The sequence below is a fragment of the Perissodus microlepis genome, chromosome 18 (assembly GCF_051167445.1).
Source record: "Perissodus microlepis isolate ML-2025 ecotype Zambia chromosome 18, ASM5116744v1, whole genome shotgun sequence".
NCBI lineage: Eukaryota > Metazoa > Chordata > Actinopteri > Cichliformes > Cichlidae > Perissodus > Perissodus microlepis.
The window spans coordinates 18,848,886-18,870,510 of record NC_140478.1 but is presented as its reverse complement, the minus strand read 5'-3'; the positions used below and the strand labels follow the sequence as shown (position 1 = coordinate 18,870,510).

Sequence of the window (21,625 nt, the reverse complement as noted above, 5' to 3'; positions counted from 1 at the left end):
TACAATTTGAATTTTAAATTAATCCCACCTTTAAGAAAAATAATGTGTTTTTAAAAAAATAAAAAAACTACCTAATTTCACATGAATCGTAGGAGACCTCCCCGTGCAGCTAAACAGCTGCTGCTCTTGAATGTAACTCGCCCTTCCTGAGCGTACAGGCCCCCTTGTTGCTAAGCAACCTTCGAAGAAGATTGACAGCAACTTTAGTTGATTCATTCGAAGAAAACTTTAAAGAAGGGGCAAGTTGTATTTGTTGCTGGTCAGCTCCGAGGTGTTTAATTCAGAAGAGCAGTATCACAGTTTAAGACAGTTCTCTGATGGCTGCCAGCCAGAAGCGTATTAATACAAGTAAGTTGATAGCCATTCATTTTTCCGCTTTCACTTTGTACCATGACAACGACCTCCCCTAGCTCATTAATTTGTCATTAGCTCAGTTAATTAAACGTTAACTTAACGTTAGCTAAAAGAGCGGCATCCGGAGATGAGTGAAGGTATCAACTTGCAGTTAGCGCAACTTTGACCCAAAGTTCAACGACAGGAATTATATCTATTATAACAGAAATATTTAGCTACCAATTATATTTTTTTGTTTTTTGGAGCTAAAGATCCAGGTTTAGATTAGACAATGAAGGTTAACTGATGTCTCTCCCGCTTTTACAGTGCGCTGAAAAGTTGCTTTAGAGTCAGCGATGTGTTCTTTTTAATACCTTTTGGGGAAGTTGCAGCAATGCCGGACGTGGAACCCCTCAGATTCCCATCCAGGGAAGGACGACCAAGTCAACAAGGTGAGAAGAGAAGCGATGCACCTGCCAATAAATCCACTTTAACTCTACACATTCTCTGTTACAATAAGCAGTCTAAATTAATAACGTTGTGGATGTGTTTTTTTTAGGCTAACACCTTGTTTAAATGTAGAGGCTTGTTATGTGTTAGGCAGTCTTCCAGGCAGTGCTTAAGCATCTGCACCACTCAGAGCTATTAAAATGCTGAGTAAATGTAATGATATTTAATGATGTTGAAGAAATGTCACTATCTAACATCACTGGCAAAAATGGCACTGCAAGTGAGGCTCACATGGGCCTCCTCTGTGGCTATAATACACCCTGCCAGTATGATTTAGAGCTAATTCAGCCCACCACTGACATATTGCCTTAGCACCTTCCTACCCAACTTCAGAGTATATTATTCATCTCAGCTGTTCAGCAGCAGATGGTCTTCTTTTTAGTTTTTCCCTTTTTTCCCCCAGTCTCTTTACTTAGTCTGAGCTACTTCACTCAGAAGCTGTTCTGGAAGCATCATGATAAGATAACTGGTCTCAGTCACGTGGAAAAGGTTGCAGATGTCACTGTCTCAGTCTTTTTGTTGTTGAGACGAGTTTGCAAACCCCTCGAGGGCATACACTTTCTCCTGTGAAGCATAGGTAAGGTTGGTCAGTGTCCGTGTTACCTTACTTAATAGACGTCTTTGGATTTTCTTGCTGTTTTTGGCTTTTAATAACAAAAATGTATTTTATGCTTGACTAAATTAAACCCCAATTAAAAAAATATTTCCTCTGGTGGACGGCTAATACTGTCAGGGTTTGGCTTTGTTGTGCTTTGGATTCTTGTTTAGTATTTATTGAGATTTTGGTTCTTGTTTTGATTAGACCCTTGTTTTTGTAATGTGTTTATTTGCTCTCTGTGTTCTATTGTTTTTCCCCTCACTCCTCATTGTTATTATTATTATTATCATTATTTTTGATTACTATTGAAGGTTTGCCTTTTCACTGGGTCTTACATCGTGCTTTTGGGTCTTCTCTACACCATACAACCTGACTGAAGCCAATTTTCTCTTTATACATAGGAAAAACCCTGGGGGCAGTTGTTGTTGCATATGGGCTTCACCTGTTTATCACATCTAAAGGACTGGAACCACAATCCAGCTATGATTTTCAGCCTACATTGGTGCTTGTGTGCCCCGAAGGTTAACAAGAAAAGGTCTGCTATAGCTCACCTGTTTGACTGGGTGACCCACATGCTAAAAGCCTGCAGGGGCCTGGGTTTAAGTCTGCCCTGCACCACTCCCCCTTGCTCTCAACCCTACTTTCCTGTTTGATCTTTACTAACATTAAAAAAAAATTAAAGGCTAAGAAGAAAAGATCTAACAGGTTCTCTCAGATCAAGGAGAGCTCAGAAGATGTCTTGGTCTGCTCAGACTTGACCTAAGTGATACAAACTAATGGATGAGACCAGCCAGTGGAGATTTTAACTCCTCCCCCAAAAGTGGGACCCTGTGAGTTTTTGTCCATGGCATCACTGTACTCCCCTTTTTCCCCTCTTCTCTTTCCACTCTTTACTCACTGACTGGTCACAGCATCTTCCTGAGAATGGTTATCCTTGAAATCTCATCCTGTTAAAAGCGAGTTCTTACTCCCCCCTGTCACCAAGTGCTTGCTGATAGGGGATCATCTGATCACTCTAATTGGCTCTAAAGCCATTTTACACAACCGTTGCTATGAACTGGCGCTATATAAATAAAGTTGGACTGAATAACATGTGCTCATTGTTGCATAATTACAGAGTCAAAGAGCCTTGGGCAGTAAATCAGTTGTTGTGGTCATGAAAAATGTTTTGTGCTGAGAAAATGCTTTAGGTTTTAAAAGTAAAGAGAGCGTGCTTTCAAAAAAGGCTAACGAATACTTTTCACTTCAAAGTGCAGTAAATAGGATGACTGCCTTTAATACAACACACAGGTTGCACACAGTTGGCCTTTACTGAGATCAAGATTATTTAATACAAATACTCACAGACTCTGAAAGAATAGTGTATTCAATAGGCTTAAAAAAGAAAAGAAATTTTCACTTTTATTTAAGAAGATTTCTTTGAAATGTTTTTCAGATTAAAAATAAGTAAATAATTGTGAACTAAACTGGGACAGTCTGGAATTGGAAGTGAATTTGGACTTCTGTGGAGATGTAAAGGAAAAGTAAAGGGAAAAGGCTGTGCAGAAAACCAAAGCAGCAGACATCACAGTCACTGTTTTATTTCAGTTATATTGTTTTAAAAATGGGTTGAACTGGTGCCACAGTTCTTTGAATTTAGGGCATCTTGTTGTCTATTGTCTCTTCATATAATCCTAGACTAACTTGATAATGTTAAAGTTTGGTATCTTACTGACTCTTTGGTCTTCTAATGCCTTCTGCTGATGCACTGAACTCAGTCAGGAGAAAATAAGATATAAATAAGAATATAAACATTTACAACTCAATCTTAGCTGCGCTTATGCATGGTATACCAAAAATGAATGAATGTTTCCTAGAAAGTGTAACTCTTTTTTTTCTGTGACTGCTAATTAATCACTGATTAAAACTAAGTCCCAGTGTCACAGAAACATTCGAGCCTACACTGTGCCGTTGTAACAGACACCAGGATACATTTTTACATATAGTGTAGTCAAGTGAATTTACTGTATGTTTGGAATGAATTTGTAGTAACGCTGTATGTTAAGAGGCAGTGTGCAGGCTAATTTTTAAAAACAGCATCACTTTAGTCTTTATTCATCTGAACTAGCTTATCAAAAGTCTTTCTTTAATACTTGTGCAGGTTCGTAAACTGCACCGCTTTGTGACAGCCAGATGGCGTCCTTTCACCACCAAGATTTGCACCCTTTGGTTTGTGTTGAGACACTGAAAGGACTTCTCTGTTCTCTCACTGATGCTCCCAGTATTTTGCAGTCTGTAAAACTAGAATCAAAGTGCAAGTAAAGAAGCACACAACAGCTTTCACAGCCAAATAAATTTTATTAATTACTTTTCCAAAATTAATTAATTAATTTGAGCGAGTGTTTGCTTCAAATAAACAGAGTCTATTCGTAAAGAAAAAGAGATAAACTGTGTTGTAGCTATTTAATATTTAATATATGGTGTATGGATTGGAGATGTGGTTGGCCTTTTACTGACCGTATGCTGTTTTATCTGTCTCAAGATCAAGTAGATCTTCAAGCTGTTTGCTCTGGTAGACGTCGCACCTGTGCTTTGCTCAACAGTCCTTCACCATGGGTCAACAGCATTATCTACCATATCCAAGAGATGAAGATGACAGTGGAAAACAGGTGTCAGCAGGTAAAATAATGGCATCGAGTGGTCCAACAGGTGGGAGATTGTAACACAAATATCCTGATAGGTGTTAAAAGAAACTGAAAGATGCATTTTCCCTTTAATTTTGTGGCAGTCTGGAAGATACCAATCACAAGCTAAATACAGCAAAACTTTAAGGTGAAGTATTTCATTATTTTTAAATATGAAATGAAATATGAAATGAAATGAAGTATGAAATGTGACATGAGGTCAACTTGTTTTGTCAGATTTCAATCCAGAGACTCAGATTCTGACTCTGTGATGTCTACAGATTTGTATGTTGAAGGCTTTGCAATTTGTGCAAGAGGTAAACGTGTAGATTAGATAGCTTTGGGAATCTGACTTTACATATTTATTGTTGTATTGTTTGTGTAGTTGAAATATAAGTTTTCTGTTCCATAGAAAGTTGTCCATTATCTCCACTACTGAAGAAAATAAATGATGTCCTCAGCGAGGTTGTGTATCTGATTGAGCGGCTGGAGGCTGATCGGCAGCATGCAGAGGAAGCCCTGCTTAAAGAGAAAAAAAGGAAGAGGTTTTTGGAGAGCAAAGTGGACAGTATTTCACTGTGGAGGCAAAAAGAGCATGCTTATGTTGTGCAGAAAGGTCAGTGACCATGAGGTGTCACATCCTCATCGAACTGCTTGCTGCTTCTTGTGATGTAGCCGATTTTTTTTTTCTTCTTAAACTCACTGAGTAAGCTTTTTAATTAATTTTTGACTATTACACTTTTAGAACACGAGGCTTGCATTAGAGATATCACTGAATTAAAGTGGCAGCTGAAAGTGGAAAGAGAGAAACTTAACCAAGCCCGAGAGAAACTGTCACACACCGAGGGGTTGAATCAGCGCCTACACAAGGACATCAGTTTTGCCAAAAAACAAGTTCCAATTGTGAAGGAAAAAATCGACCTCCAGAAAGACCTCGTAAATGAGATCGACGCTAAACAAGCGGAGGTAGGCTGTAATAGGATTTATTTGTACTTTCAAACAAACATCTGCACATTTTCAATATGCAATATTGGTAGAAGATTAAGATTCGTGGAGTTATTTTCCCAAGAATTCTACAAATGTGTTGTTAACACAGCACAAATATGTGAAAGTACAAAATCCAGGCAAGATTAATGTGCTTTTATGTTACACTTCAGAATGAAAAATAACAACTGAGTTGCATTTTGGGTGATTTTATTGATCGTGTTTAGTCACTGGAACTTGGGTTTGCAACTGTAGTTTACAGGTGTGGAAGGGTAAAGTTTTTTTCATTCATTTTGACTACTACAGTATAACAGCACTTGTCATATTCTGGGTGTTCATGTAAAATCTAAAAAGTTGCACCATGATTCTAGCTTTTGTAGCTCACTTTCAGTAGCCTGTGAGTTCTTCTGTATTTCTATTTGCAATTCACAAATAGGGAAATGCTCTGGGTTGCATGCTTGTTGATGTATTTATCCACTTTCTATATAAAATGAAATTTTAATTTGTTAGTGATATTCATGATCCTCAAAGAGTGAATTGTGTTCATTTACATTTTCCACTTGCCACTTTCTATAGTTTATGATTGAATTTAACAGTGCGACCAAATTCAACCTAATCTGTGCTTAAAGCCTAGTGCTTATGTGCAGATGTGCTTTTACTTTATGCAGAAAGGAAATGATTGGATGACAAAAAGTTTCAATATGTAAAAGCCCTTCTAAGCGTGCAGTCAGGCTTTTAGCAGTGGATCCTGTAGGTAAAAGACTCACAGTATGATTTCATAACAGTTTCATGTTTTCTTTTATTGTATATAAATGTGTGAAATTCGTCATGAAACATATTTCTGAAAAATACTAATCCCATGACTCACGCTCTTCTTTAGGCTAATGACGTTCGCTCAAAAATACAGCATGATCTCCTGTTAGCCCAGAATAGGTTTAAAAACATGGAGCTGGCTGCTAAAAAAGAGAAGATATCAGCAGACCAAGAGCTACTGGCACTGAAGAATACTCTGGCAAAAAAACTGTGAGTATCCACTGAAACACACTAGAAACACATTAGAATAGATCTTCAATTAAAAGTCTTCATTTCAAAGTCACTTTTATTCTTGTAGTTTTAACCTTTTTCATTGAATGTAATTCTCTTTCTATGATTTTATTATTTTTTTTTAATGTTTATTATGGGCGTCTGTCTGAGAAGTTGAGAATACTTTATGGGATATCCCAGGGTTCTGTTTGGTCCTAAATGTTTTCTCCCAGGGCTATTTGCTGATGATACCAAACTTTCCAGCTAAATATTTAAATGACTATAAATAATATATAAATATTTTAAAAATACCTTCGGTTTGAGGCTAAAAGATCTTTACACTGAGTTTAAACTCTTCAGGTACGACATACATATTGTTCGTGCATTAATTTTTAGCCATGTTTAAAAAAATTTTCATATCCAGATATATTCTTTTCATTTGCCTTAATGTCATATAGCTAAACATATTTTGAACCTTGTGGTTATTCTAGGTTCATCTTTGTTTTGTACATATATAAATTCTTTTCATGGGAAAATAATATTGATGTCCTGATACACTAAAATAATTATGTAATACTTATACACATATATAGAATCATATATAACAGATTTTTTGAATGAGGGCATATTCCTAGACAAAATTGTGTTTTATTTTTTTTCCAGGGAAAGTTTAAATCAGTTGAAGATGATGGATGATGGTCTACATGATGAAATAAAGGATGCTGAAAAGACCATTGCTCTTGCAGAAGAGAAGTGTGCACTTATAACTCAGTGTATCCCTGAGATGATGGAGCTAGAGAAAACTGAAACCGACACAGTAAGTCACACAGTCCATATTTATACTAATTATTAGCACTTAGGAGTAATGATATTAATGTTTTTCCCCCTGTTGTTTGTTGAACCTTTTTTATAGATTGCGCAGTTAAATGTTCAAATTGAGGGTGAAATACATACGAATAAGAAGTTACAAGAAAAACTAATTTCCCTGCAAGAAGATATTGCGAAAACTGTAAGTAGAACCACAAAAATGTTACAAAGTCACCAATACTCTGCACATCTTCTCATCATTTAAGAGGCCCTATTGCTACCTATGTTTGTCATAATGGCTCACTTGGTAAGACTGTATGCAGTGTTAGCTACAGAATTATCTGCGTTGTCCCCAAACCCTAGCATAAAAAATGAATCTAAAAACTGAAATCAGTGCAAGTGGACGAAAATGGACAGTGCAAAGTTTATAGTCTAAGAAGTTTGAAATCGGTTAAAATTCTGAGTTCCCCAAGCTTTTGAGGCTCTGCTAGTAAGGAAGGTGCACGATTTTCCTTTTTACAGTATAAGCTAGTATCACCAAACCTAAAAAAAGCCACCAGCTCCTTTATAGCCATTCCTATAGAAGTTATGTGCATGTTTTTCCATAAATGTAACTATCCTTCAGAGTCAATGAGCAATGACTGTTACAGAGTGATACGTCTTATATATTCCCAGTAGAAAAGCAGGAAAAGCAGTTTCCTTTAACACATTCAGACAAACTCTTCCAGAATCTTTGTCGCTTTGTACTCTGCCATTAAAAATGAGTAGTGTGCTCCTTTTTTTCTCTGCAATTGAAACAAATATCAAGAACATTTCACTTAAAACCGTGAGTATAAAATAAGTTTGCGTTAACACTGGTCCACGAAGTTCGTCTTTCCATGTTATCCACAGAAACTGAATGGGGAAGCAGAAGTCTCCCGCATAGAAGAACAACTGGGATCAAAACGCAAAACTTATGCAGCTCTCCGTAAAGAAAATATGCAGTATGAACAGAGTGTGGAAAACTACAAGACAAAAATTTTGGAGAGGTACATTGAAAAGCCAGAACATGCATCACCTTTTCATAAATATCATTACTGTGTACAGTAGTCCTCGTGTGTGTGTGACGTTACTTCACTGGGTGATTTTTGTTAGCGAGAAAGCAGTGAAGCAGATGTGTGAGGAGAGGAAACAGATGCTCCAGAAAATCAGTAACAATGACGAGAAGTGGGAAAGGGCCGAGGAAGAAGTGACCCAAGTTGTATCCCGGCACAGTGTCACTCAGGCTGAGCTCGAAGAACAAGAGCAGCTAACCTTCTCAGAGAAAGAGAGGGCCAGGGTCAGTGGCAACATATGTATAATGCTCATGAGTTACAGTGTAAAATGTGAGACCACATCCTCTTTGTATGCTCTTTCTGTGCTCTACAGACAGACATTGAAAACCTGAGGAAAGACCTGACAGGTCAGAGGACTACCCTGGAACAACTTAAGGTATATTTATGAGGTGTTTCAGATGTAAAGTTTAGTCAGTTTGATCGACTTTGTGTATTCCCATTTCCTGGTGTTGTTTACACCTGTTGAGGTCAGTGTGATGACATTCTGGCTTTCATGTTTCTATTCCATCAGACTCAGTGTGCAGATCTCGATGAACAACTTAAACAACAGCAAAGGAAATCAATGCTGATGAATCAGCAACTTCAGAAAGAATTTGAAGATGCATCCTCAGTGACAAAAGCCCTGGAGACAAAAATGGAGGTAGCAGGATAACTTTAAAATAGTTGAGGAACATTTCAAAAGTTTAAGCAGGTACATTTCTATCTATTCTTTTTTTAAAATAGGAAATTAAAAAAATGATAGACAATTTGGAAAGGATTTCATGTGAACACAGGAAGACATTAATCAACCTCAAGAATGAGAAAGACCTCCAATGCGATCATCTGAAAGCTGCTCAGGTAAGAAGGACAAGGGTGCATGAAGCAGGTTGCTAAGTCAGGTTTACTCTGTAAAGCTCATTGAGGCCAAAGCTATACATGGCTATTTATCAAAACAATCTCTTTCTTTGAACAAAATAGGGTTTAGACTTTTGTAAATTCATGCACCTCTTTGTTTACAGGATTTACACAGCACTGCTGTACAGAAATACGATGACACTGTGGGAAGGATCAGTGACCTTATGAATAAAAGTGAGGAATACCGGGATGCTTCAGATAAAATGGAAAAAATAGCTGAAAACATCCCAGAAGTTATAGCAGAACTTCAGTAAGTTGTGCTAGGTGTAATAGCTTAGAGTGAGGAAAGGAAGAAAAAAGGCTAATATAAAACCTCCTTAGTACTTTGACTTAAATGCTCGAAAATTGTGCAACCTTTAAAAATCATAATCATTGCAATTATTTAGCTTTATGTGATTTGATGTGTTTGATTTCTCCTTCCAGGAGTGTTTTTGATGTGCTGGAGTTCAGAAACAAATCAGCTGCTCTCATTATGAGCACCTTGCAGTTTGATATTAATAACTGCCAACAACGAACACAGCGATCCATGCAGACACACACCGCTCATGTTACAGCAAGAAAAAAGCAAATGGAAGACACCAAGGTGAAAAAAAAAGAAAGAAAAATGTTTTTCTCAATAACTCTCTGTTAATACATGACTTTTGTGTCAAATACTGTGAAATCAGAGACAAGCTGTAGAAAACATCTCATTGCTTATTTGTTTATGGATTAGTGTCAGCACATTGCTTGTCACAATACTTCCCTTAAGATACAGAGAAAAGAGCTGTGTGCAATTAAAATTACAAGCCACGGTCAATCTCGTTTAAGTGCTTTTTCCGCAAATGACAACTCACTGTTGTTATAGTCTTTTGTCTGGACGAATTTGATGATGCATGTCGTGGTGAGATGCGGTGTTCTTTTTTGTTACCTGTAGGCCAACATTTTCAAGAGCAGTTTGAATGTAAGCCCGCAGTTCACTACATCAAATAAGCATATAATCTGGACCTTGCTATATTTATGTCTGAAAATAAAATGTGACTCTGCTGTGCACAAAATGGCAAGCATTTGAACACTCCTTTGTAAGAGAAACCCCTATTTATTGTAAGGTTTTCATCTGCAGGATTATCAGCCCCAGCCAGAGCCTCTTTGCTGATGGGGGTTTCACATGGCTTATCTAATGTGAAATCGCCATGTGGTATATAGTTTCATTAAACGGTGATCAAGAATGCATTAGTTCAAAACAAGAAAAGGCAATGGAGCTTAAGCTGCCATGCATCCAAGTGCAGCAACTTTAAAGAAGTTGTTGGCGTGAGACAATTTAAGAATTAGAAGTCTTCCTCATAGACACAACTCCCATTAGCCAGATAAAAGTTAGTCATGCAAAAAAGGGTTTAGTCTTTTTCACTTGACAAAATAAGATGATATAACAACAATACTTCTCACTAAATAAAAAGATCAGAGACAAGACTGAGGTTCTAAGGAAATTGGTCACTAATCATTGGGACCAATATGAAACATGCATAATGTGTACAGTGGCAAAACATCACGGGGCGCGTGTGCATTCAGAAATCACAGTGCATGAAGCAGAATGATAGAAACCTTTATAAATAAGATTTTTTTAAAAATATGTGACCCCATCCCCCCTGTTCTTCAGAAACCGATGCAGGTTAGTATAACTAAAAGCTGCTGGAAGCATATGTGGTCGTTTTTGAGTATGTGGTTGTTGCACACGCAGGGTACATCAAGCTGAAATAGGTTAACTGGTTAGAAATCTGTGGTGATCTCTATTCAAAGCACACTGCACACACATGGAAGGCACCTATTTTTTTGATTTGATCAGGGCTTGTCGTCTGTCGAGGACAAAGTAAACAATGCAAACTGCCGACGCTATCAGTTTCTTATGGGCAATGAAGTGTAATTTGTTCCATTTACACTTCACAACAGCATCAGATGGGCTTTGTCAGTGCTGCATGGAGTAATTAAACCTGAAATCAATAGCAGGCATTTGTCATGTTTACAGCCCCTCTTTCTGCTGGGTTAAACTCATCACTTTAGTGCTGTTCTGTTTTACTGCAGAGACACACTTCATTATGTCTGCAGGTAGAGTTGAGATATTCACACCCTTATCCAGTACTCAGGAAACATTGTTCAAATGAAAAAGGGACATGCAGAGAGACGCATCCTCACTGTGATTTATTTGCTTGATTTCCCAGAAAAGCGTACGGCGCTGTATGGCCACTGTTTATGTCGCCTTATTTAACAACACAATTACAAACTGCCTATCGTACTATATACACACACACGAAGCAGGTCAGTGGTGCAGCTTCTAAATGGTCAGCAGGGGCTTACTGTACAGCACTCAAAGTGCTCTATATTATATCTTGCTTCACTATATCTATATATAATCTTTTTTTCTGTAGAGCTGTGAGAGTCTCTTAAACAAGAATCAGTGTAATTATTCAGTATCTATTTTGTATATGTAATGATGCTGCCAGTTCTCCTACAAGCAATCTGATGAATTAGCCCTACCGATACTTTGCATTTTTGTAAATTACTGTCAACAGTTGGAGGTGAAACACCATATTGGTGTCGGTGTTGATACCACCCTTATAAGTCAGTATAAGTATAACCCACTATGTAACTGCTAAAGTTTTATTGGTTAGTTTCACTATAATCTGTGGTTAAGTTGTTACATCAAAATAATTCCTGACTCCCACTGGAGTAAGGTATGCAGACTTAATTTACTTTGAAAAGAAAACAAACAAACAAAGAAACTAGTATTGGGCAAGTATCCAATACTGACACACTCCATCTGAATCAATGTTTTAGATGGCAAAATGTTGACGATGTAGTGCAGGTATGTCACAGTAGTTATAATACTGGTCTGCAGTATACTGTATGCTAATTTTGGGGGGAACTATTTCATAGTTACTGTAAACACTTAATATTTGATCCTGAACTTATTTGCTCATGCTCTTTCAGGAAGCACTTAAAATTGCGCTAAAGGAAAACAAACAGCTGGCAAGCCGGTATGAAGACCTTAGGAAGATTCTCATGGAGGCCAAACAGGAGTCTGTGTCTGCACTGAGTGAGAAAAACAGCGCACATAAATCTTTTCATTACTACACGCAGGTACATTTTATATAACCTAGAGTTGAATTTGCTATCTGTTCCCCTCCTTCTGTTACTGTTGTTTCATGACCTAAGACCTTTGCCTTATGTTCCTTCATGTTTTATTTGGTGGTATCCTACTTTGCACAAGACACCACTTCTTTGCATATAGGCAGTCATTTTAAGGTTTTAGTTTGGCAACCAGTAAGGAGGTTACTGCAGCAGTCTAATAATGAGATAACTCGAGTGGAGGAGGATGATGGATGTGACATAATGTAATGATAGTTTTTCCAGCAAGGGGAGTAAAGCAAGAGGTTGATGGTACATGTAAATACTATAACTTCAACATTTCCCTGATTATAGTTTTGTAAGGTGGCCAGAGGTGAAAAATCTTATCATCATCGTGTTACAAATTTGCCCTGCTCACCGCAGTAATTGGTGAAGGATCAGCAGCAAACACGGGTCAGGATCAGACAGTGCTAAAATAGCTCTAGAGGTCTGACTAGTTGAGGGAGACAACTCAGCAGCATTTTACTGTTTAATCTTTATAGATTTTGACACTATTTAACTAGAATAGAATTACACATGACAAGCATAACACCAGGGAGAAGCCACACTGTTCCTGCAATGAAAAATACATATTATTTGTTCCAAAAATGACTAATACCTTTACTTGAGCAATTCCTCATCTAACTGCATGAATGTTATCAAGTGAAAAATGCATGCAAAAATAAAATCCTGTGGACAGGATTTTCCACGCTCATGATCAAAGCCTGATTTTCTTTTACTCCGGATTCAGCCTTCACCATTTTTGTTTGTTTCAACTCCACACTTGTACAACAGCAGCCTCTCTGGTAGTGTTTTATGGCTAAATTTAGTTGTTTTTCTTTTTTATTATTTTGGTATAACAAGCTCATAATCAGCAATGTTTCTGAAATGTAGATGTCGGCCTAACACATTTAATCATTTAATCTGATTTATACAGACACATTCAAATGCATTTCCTTCCTGTTTTAAATTTCCAATTATCTGTATAATGCTTGCATATTGTGTCCCAGTTAGTACATATGTTACACAATGTGAGTGCTCTTAATTGATTTGTTTATAACTGGAGGCAACAAGGTAAATGCATTTAACATTGTCAGGATCATTTGAGAGATCAGTACATTAGTGCAGGTGAGTGAGATGCCAGTAATTTGTGTTTTTCAGAGTCCATAATCTCTTTTATTAAATTTAACTGAGGGGCACAGTGAAACTCATCTCTAAGGTATCACTGAAATATAGATCTTCAAACCCTAACCCTAAGCATAAATACTACTTTAACTGTCATGGAGGAATTTATATACCAAGCTTCACCTTTCAGTACTTTTAAAGTAATTGAATAGATGTGCAATATTATTTTGTTATTTCTTCACAAATTAAGCAGATAAAGGTTTTGGGTAGCCTGTGAAGCAACAATATGTAGTCAAAGGTCTCTTTGTCTCTGAGTACAAGTAAAACAGCCCACTCTTAGGCTGCAAAATAAATTGATCACAGTGATACTGAGAACACTGAGATTGGCCAGATAAACCGGTTTGGTCAATTCTGAGGAAAAGAAAATACCGTTTAGGAAAAAATGAACGAAGAAAAACAACAGAAGAATATTCATCAGGAGGTAGTTATATAGTTATCCAAGTCTACCATAAAGAGAAGGGCAAGGGCAAATAAAGACTGTTCACCACAAGGTGAAAGCTATTAATCAGCCTCAAGAATACAAAGGCCATATTATACTTAGCCAAAATAAATAAATAAAAGCCAGAGCAGTTCTGCAGCAACATTCACTGGACAGATGAAACCAAGATTAACCTGTACCAGAATATTGTAATGGAATGCTTGGGATAGTTTGTGATCCAGTCATAAAATATCACCTGTAAAACACACTGGAGGCAGTGTGACATATGTGCATGCATGATTTCCAGTAGCACTGGGTCACCAGCGTTTACTGATGACGTCACTGAAACTAAAAGTATCTGGATTCATTCTAAAGTGGACAGAGCTAAATCCCCCTCAGATTTAGCCAAGTACTGCAGAGCTGGCTTTACAGTGCTTCACAGTAGAGACAGACAGTGATCCAAAGTATACTAAGAAAGCAGCCCAGCAGCTTCTGAAGGTAACTCACTTTACCTCTACTTTGTGGAGCTGCATGTCACTCCCTGAAAACAAAGTAAAAATTGGAAGCCTGGCAAAAAAAAAAAAGAAAGAAAAGAAAAAAGTCAGAGTTCAAGCAGTTAATTCATACCAAACAATTATTGAAACCAAAATGTATTTATGTTGATTTGTTAAATTGCATTAAGCCCTTAAAATATGGGCTTAAAAAAAAAAAAAAGGACATTTCTCAGCTTTTAAGGTAGAACTTGAACCTTGAATTAAAGCTTAGAGTCTGTGTTTTATTGTGTCATTTTTAGTCAACTGCAGTGGTGTATTTGGGCAAAATAGTGAAAATTGTGCCACTATCCAAACATTTTGAGATCTAGCAGTATAATACTGACAGCAGGCATCACTTGAAGTAGTTCAAGTGGCAAACCTAAAACAATCTTCACTTGGTGTTCAGGACAGCTGCTACATAGCAGAACATGTCTTAATATACTGAGATATGCGGACAAATATAAAAGATTACCGCTAATATGAAGTTATTCCCCACGACATTGTCCATCCAAAGCCATACATGTAAAAACAGCTAAAACAAAGAAAGTTAAAGTGCAAAATATTGTAATTTTGACTTCCCCCCCTCCACAGTCACATGGTAAAATGCAGGTTTATAATCATCATTAAGCTCATAAGCTGCTTTTTACTATATTTCATTGGACAAAGCACTTAGTGTTAATCTTATTTCTGTATATAGAGTGAATTGGTAACAACTACCTGCCTTTAATAGTAGTCAGCAGTGGAATATAAGTTACTATTCCATTTTATTTTACTTTATATGATCACAATACAATGATCACCATTCTTTTAGCGTAATGTTGATTCTTTCTTTTTTATTATTGAATTAATAATATAACAATAATAAAAGAGTCTGTATTCATTAAATTTATTACCATTGTCAGTCAAGACAGGTTAAAGCCTAAATTGGAGAAATTATTAGGCATATAAACGTAACTTTCTGAGCTAAATAATCATATTGCTTTAACACCAGTACAGATGCACAAATATTCTAGATTTTAACAATTACAGTCAGTCTCACAACACAAAATAAAGCACATATGTGGTATGAAAAGTGAATTATATTTATTAACTGACTAATGAAGACTCGTTTAATTAATCTAATATTAGAGTTGGTGGTTTTTCTTTTAAAGACAGAAATTTCGTCATGTCAAATGTATTTACATTAGAATGCTCATGAAAAAGTGTAAAGACATTCAAGTATTCCTAATTTGCAGTTGTATATTAAAAGATACATGATTAATTAACATCTTATAGCATGTCCCAGCATCTCTGTTATCAATATCCTTTTGAATCTACTGTACATGTAAGCACAGCGTTGTTTATGTAGAGGCTTTCAGCTCCTGGGTTTTAACAGGGTACACCATAAAGAGCATTCTTGTTATTGTCTTTTCTTCAGGAGCTGATGACTGAGCTAATTCGCTTTAGTTTTCAATGCACTGGGGAACACATTGCCAAGCAATGATAAGCTTTGTAGGAAGAGTAGAGAGATGGAGGGGGAAGAAAAGCAATGGCATCTATCAGAATTTAAACCTCTTTGCTTGAAACTGTGTTCAAATAATAAAGCAAGCAGCATGTCTTTCCAAGAGACTAGGAATAATTTCTGGTTTCAGTGGGGGGTTCATGACTCTGTGTGTATGTGTAAAATATGTCTTGAGGGGATTGGTATAAAGTTAAACTGGGTGAAGTAGAAATATTTTACTCATCAGCTTTGCAGTCACAGAGTTTGCCTCGGCTAGAACAAAACTGCTGAAGCATTTAGAGAAAATTAACCCCCCATCCTGGCAGCCAGATGTGACTGGATTCTGATGAGTGCACACGAGTGGGCAGAGAAACCAAGAGACTGTGAAATTCCTGTCAGGCCCGTGTACTGCAGAATGGGCTATTGACTGCTTTCTCTATTCCCCTCCATCATTCTTCTTGAACACTGCCATTAATTTCCTCTCCTGCCTTACCAATTCCTTTTCTCTGCCTTCTCTCCCCCTAGCTCTCTTTGTTGCAGAAGAGGATGCACAAAGCTTTGGTGAAATACTTCAAACAACGCAGCCTCTACAGCCAGGCTGAACTGGACCGGTGCCAGACTCTTTCTCAAGAGACCGACTGGAAAATAAAAACAGCCCAGGTATTTGTACATATACATGTAAAACAGGCTGGAAAACTGCACCGACTGTCACCATTTATTTAAATGGCAAATCCTTTTATTCAACTTTTCATCCCGGTCTAGGTATTCTACCGGATGGCAGCATATTCTTTTGCATACTACAGTAACTCCATGTTATGCTTGGCATTGTTTGAGCCTCATCCGGCTAGTCAGTTGCCTTGTGTCTTCTTTGCCAAGCAAGAGCAGCCAGGCAAACATCCACCAAGGCTTTGTGCGTCACTGCTATAGTGGAGTTTAAGACACCACTCTTACAATGCAGTCTGTACATTTACTTATCAGATCACAGACTGATGTGATGGATGATGTGCGTGTGCTACGGTGCCTTCTGGGTGACCCTGTGTCTAAGGCTAGCTCTGCCTTTCTTTTTTGTCTGTATACATGTGTTGTCACATTGCATTAAGATTCGAGCCCGTTTTTGTTTTTTCTTTCTTTTTCTTTTTCTTTTTCTACACTTTGCATCTAATTCAGAGTTCATTACAACACATGGAAGATGTCCATGCCTTACAGCTTTTTTTTGTGAATAGTATAACCTTCTGTCTGTCTCGCAGAAGAGTTGGAGCATATTCTGCAAGGTTGAAAAGTAAGGATCTTCAATTAGAGGATAATCGGTGTCTAATCTGTGCTGTGATGTGCGATGAGGTCAAAGCGGACAGAGGGACAGTGATGAATCTTTATGAAATGTCCTGTCCAGTATTACTGCAGAGCCAGGTGGCATGCAACCATAGTATGAACTACTTCCACTTTTTCACTTCCTTTTTACTTAGGCAGTAGGATATCCTAAATCCCTCGACAGCCATATTTGGCAGTTGCAAGCTGTTGTTTTTGTGTAAAATTCTTATTTTGTTTTTGTCGCTTAATTTGATCCAACAACAAATTTAGTAGACACGCTGCAGGCAAAATACGCTCTGATTTTGATTGGAGGCTTTCCAGGAGGGTACCTAGTAAAGTGCTATCAGGTGGTTTCCTTCTCAGTTTCTCCTCCTCTGACTGCTTGACATATTTTTTTTTTTCTTTTCGATGGGTTCTGGTCCAGACATTACTGGAAGCAGCCATGTCTCAGCGGCCCAGCCTCAAAAGGCCCCAGCAGATCACAGCTCAAGGCAGGGAGGAGTGGGGCACAGGGGGAGGAGCTATCAGAGAGCTGCAGAGTGTGAAGGACAAAAGAGCTGGTGTATTCAAGCGCACCACACCGTCACCCGTCACAGCTCAGCACAGGGTCCATCAGAGCAGGCAGCACTCACTTTAAACAGGCTCCTGATGAAGAGTCCAGCTCAGGCTCTATCCTCCAAAAAGTACACATGGAACAAAAAAACAAAATAAAGCCCTTTTGAGCTCAACTTTAAATGCCTCATGAGATTACAATTCCTATAACACAATTAGTATTTCTGACAGGGTCAAAGTTTATCAATATCAACCGGCAGTTTAATAGAAATAAAGGAATCAATAAAACTGACATTGGTTGTAACTGCAGTGAAACCAGGCTGAATCCTGATGAGGCCTGTGCTAATCCATCATGTCCACTTAACCCCACGAGCAGAACATAAGAGAGGTCAGGTTAACGCTTTCAGTTATAGTGCTGGAATAAGAAGCCAAATGGCAGTTTGTTCAAAAGTAGCTTGAGGGAAGGGAGGCCAAGGAACCCTAGGGTGGGTGGGTAGGAGTGGGTGGGGGAGGGGGGTGTTGTAGGAGTAGGGAGGGTGGGGTGGCGGGCTGTCATCCTGTTACACTCCTGCCAGAACTGGCAGTTCAGCTTTGTGTTCTGCGAGTTTACACTGGGGATGGCATAATTGACAATGGCTAACAGCGGAGAGCAGTGCAGAGCCTTGTTGAATGGCCAGTAATGATTGGAGCAGACGCCCACTGCCCCAGTCCCAGGGGACAGTAATCCAAGATCCTGTTTCTGATATAATTGTTAGTCAGAGAATTTCTGCATGGCTAGGCTGGTTCAGATTCCCAAGCTGGTTGACAGTGCCAGGCAGTTTAATAGAAAAACTGGATGCTGAGGTTTTTAAAACAGAAGAGCACTGAACCTGGACGCGGTTCACCAGGAGCCTCTTGTTCTCCTTCCTGACGAAAAATAAGAACAAGACGGTAACTTTACTCTCGCAGCTGCAGACACGTCAACTGTGTGCGCAGGAGACACATGAAACGAAGATGCTTTATTGGTGCCTTTCTACAAAAGCAGCATTTTCCTAATTAGCCTGTTTTCATTTATTCTGTTTGTGCCTTATTTCAACAGGAGGAGATGTCAGAGGAAAGCGAACTTATCTCAGCCTTCCTACAATCCTTGACAGATGACTCTACTACCACTGATGATGCTACGGGGTGAACAAACAAGCCAATCCAGATGCCGCTGGATCCAATGAGTAGATGCCTTCAGTTCAAATAGCAGTGTAATTGGACATTCACCTGTACCAGACAACTTACTTACCCTAGCACGCTTCACTATTCCCCCCTCTTTACTTGCAGCAAATCCATAACAATGAAACAGGTGACTTTCATGCTGCTGTCAGGACTGATCTAATTTTAGCTGGGTGAATGATTGCAATTGGCTTTGCCTCATCAGATAATTAATCTATGTCACCATTAATTGGAAAAGAGAATAATTACAGGCAGTGTTGACAGAAATTCTACGCTTCTCCAGATTCCAAGATCTAATTACAACTAGTGAAACCCCATGACCTTAACTAGCACTTAGTACACCTTGGCCACCTTGACCATGCCCATGCGAAGCCCGTCGTCTCTCCAAAGAACCTATTTTTTGTTATTGCAGCCCACACTCTTCTGCTCTCTTCACTCACTGAAAGCTGTCTCCCTCAATCACTTTTCAATATTCAATCTTAATTTTGTGGAAGTTTAGCATTTTCAATGAGCTGGAGATGAATGATTAATGAATAAATTTAAATGCTTCATTTTGTCCATGGATCATTAGTTAAGTCCTTTGTGGGAAGGACCTGAGAAAGGAGTGAAAATTATTGAGACATTAGCCTGGAGCAATCCAGGGGTAAATAGTGTGCACAAAAGGATGTTGTGTGTGCACTATCCACTGGCTTTCTAAAGAACCCTGGGGAAACACTGTTTTCAATTTGGAATCTTAACTGAATCACATTTAGTACTTGTAGAAAATTGATTTTTCTTTCATCATGTTTAAACAATGTCATACTAGTGGTAAACAACACAAAGTCTGCTCTGTATAAATGCTAAAGTGCAAAAAGTGCGAAATCCCTAGATATTTATCATTTCCACGAGAATGAAAAGAAGTTAAAAAACAAACAATGTTTATATATTAATCTAAATTGTACAAATTATGTTTATGCTCATTAGAATTTTAGTAGCGTCAAGGTTAATGCTGTTAGACTACTCCTTGGAAAATATGTTACCCTTTCCTTCTGAGTTGATAGAGATGCTGTTGTTTTGTTGATAACAACAGATGCCTTCTATACTAGAGGAGACAGAAGGGGGCAGTATGGACACAACAACCTTAGCAAATAACTGGCTGAAACATGTCTCAGTATCATGTTATAACACTAAGCATAACATCTCAAGCTAAGTCGGCTTGAAAAAAACAAAATAAAACAAGCAAAATTATATATATTTAAATCAAACTGACACATTATCTCTCATGTGGGGAAAAAAAGATTTTTTCAGATATTTGGTAAAGTTTCTTTACATAGGTTTTTGGGCCAACTGTGTACTATAGAACAAACATTCAGCATGACACTAACTTGGTCGACTGCTCGCAAAGCCACGACGCCACTAGCTCCCTAAAAGCATCTTGAGGAGAAAAATGTTCAGTCCGTCTCATATTCTGTACTGACTATATGGCAATTTCTCAAATGAAGGTGCCTCTCCAGCACATTTATCTGCTCTCCTTGCATCTAATCAATCCCTTAAATAAATGAAAGTGAGCCACAACTAGATGTCATCACATCTATCTGCGGGCGTGCCTCAAAGTGCACACACCTTAATGCTGCTACTCTAAAGAGGATGGACTGTGGAAATACTAATGGGGGGGTGTACTTGACAGCTGAGGGGCATTACATGCTTGTTTCAGTATGATGAGGATAAAACATACAGCACATGCCTCGCTGTGCTGTTGCATACTCTGATACCTCAAAGCTAGTTTGGAAGATTTTTTTGTACTTTTGTATCAAGGCATATTTTGCAAGAGACATGTTGAGAAAATCTGATTTACAGGCAGCATGATTCTCAATTTCTGCCTGGCGCCACCGTGCAGACGATGGGCCTGTTTCATTTGGATTCACTTCAGTAATCACTTCTGATCACTGGAGTGAAGCCGAGTGAATCAGAGCAACGTTCTGTCTTCTTAAGCTAACCAAAATTCTGCTCTGAGATCTTTTTAAAACCAGGAAAACTGAGGCGTCCTCTCAAACCGTCCTCTCTTTGTTCATGAGAAAGTGGAGAGTTGAGCCATGGAGCCGATGGAGTCGAGGAAAGAATGTGAGTTGAGAAAGGTGCTACTGTGTCTAAAATATCAATGAGGGAGATGCTGCCAAGTTTTGGAGCACACGAGAGGAAATAGGTTTTCGGTAGTATAACATCAAAGTGCACCCTGGCACACCCTATGTGGTCAGTGCTGATAACACTGTAATCTGGGAAGATTTTCTTTTATATTACTATATAATCGTCTGATTTTTATTCATCTGACTTGAGTGTGTGTTCCTTTAAAGTTTAGGTAACTACAGCATCTGTCATTCAGTCATACAGTACCGCTTAACAATACACTGGAACAGTGTGATTGCCCAGGTGAGTCTTTAATGTGGAGCTCAGCAGAAAAACATGACAAACAAATTCATCAGTATAACAATACATGTTCCTCGCGTTTCCACACTCATTTGATTTCAAAGATATTTATCTTAAGAGGATAATAATTTGTGAAAGTCTCTGACATTTGTGGCTAGCTAGCATGATAATAAATCCATGGCTTGGAACATTTTTTAGTTAATTAGAGTCAATCAATCCAAACTTTGCTCACTTACCGGTGTGAAACCGGAGTATAATGAGCAGAAATCAGCATGGTGATTGGAAAACACAAATTACAGCTGTTAAAGAGAAACTCATCCACTTTTCTTCTGTTGATGCAAATGCCTGCTGCGAGGATTTAAAATTAGCACGGCATTCCTTTAATGGATGTTGAGGCAAAGTGCTCCTCTATAATTAAAAAACCTGTTAATATCCTCGTAGGCTAAAATAAGAGGGGTTAGTATGATTGCGTGACACCTCTTTAAAAGGACACATTGGTCAG

The 21,625-nt window shown here is 38.2% G+C and overlaps 1 protein-coding gene across 1 annotated transcript; it reads left to right on the top strand.

Annotated features, from left to right (window-relative positions):
- Window positions 1–185: 185 nt before the first annotated feature.
- On the top strand, window positions 186–19,269 carry ccdc178 (coiled-coil domain containing 178). Its single transcript, XM_084912683.1, is given in 21 exon segments — window positions 186–348; window positions 661–785; window positions 3,963–4,099; window positions 4,209–4,252; window positions 4,342–4,421; window positions 4,517–4,720; window positions 4,850–5,070; window positions 5,969–6,111; window positions 6,775–6,928; window positions 7,025–7,120; window positions 7,810–7,946; window positions 8,053–8,236; window positions 8,326–8,388; window positions 8,524–8,652; window positions 8,736–8,849; window positions 9,011–9,156; window positions 9,330–9,489; window positions 11,868–12,017; window positions 16,186–16,320; window positions 18,599–18,679; window positions 18,682–19,269. Coding segments are annotated over 20 exon segments (2,484 nt in total). The 5' UTR covers window positions 186–348; window positions 661–727; the 3' UTR covers window positions 18,730–19,269.
- Window positions 19,270–21,625: the final 2,356 nt, after the last annotated feature.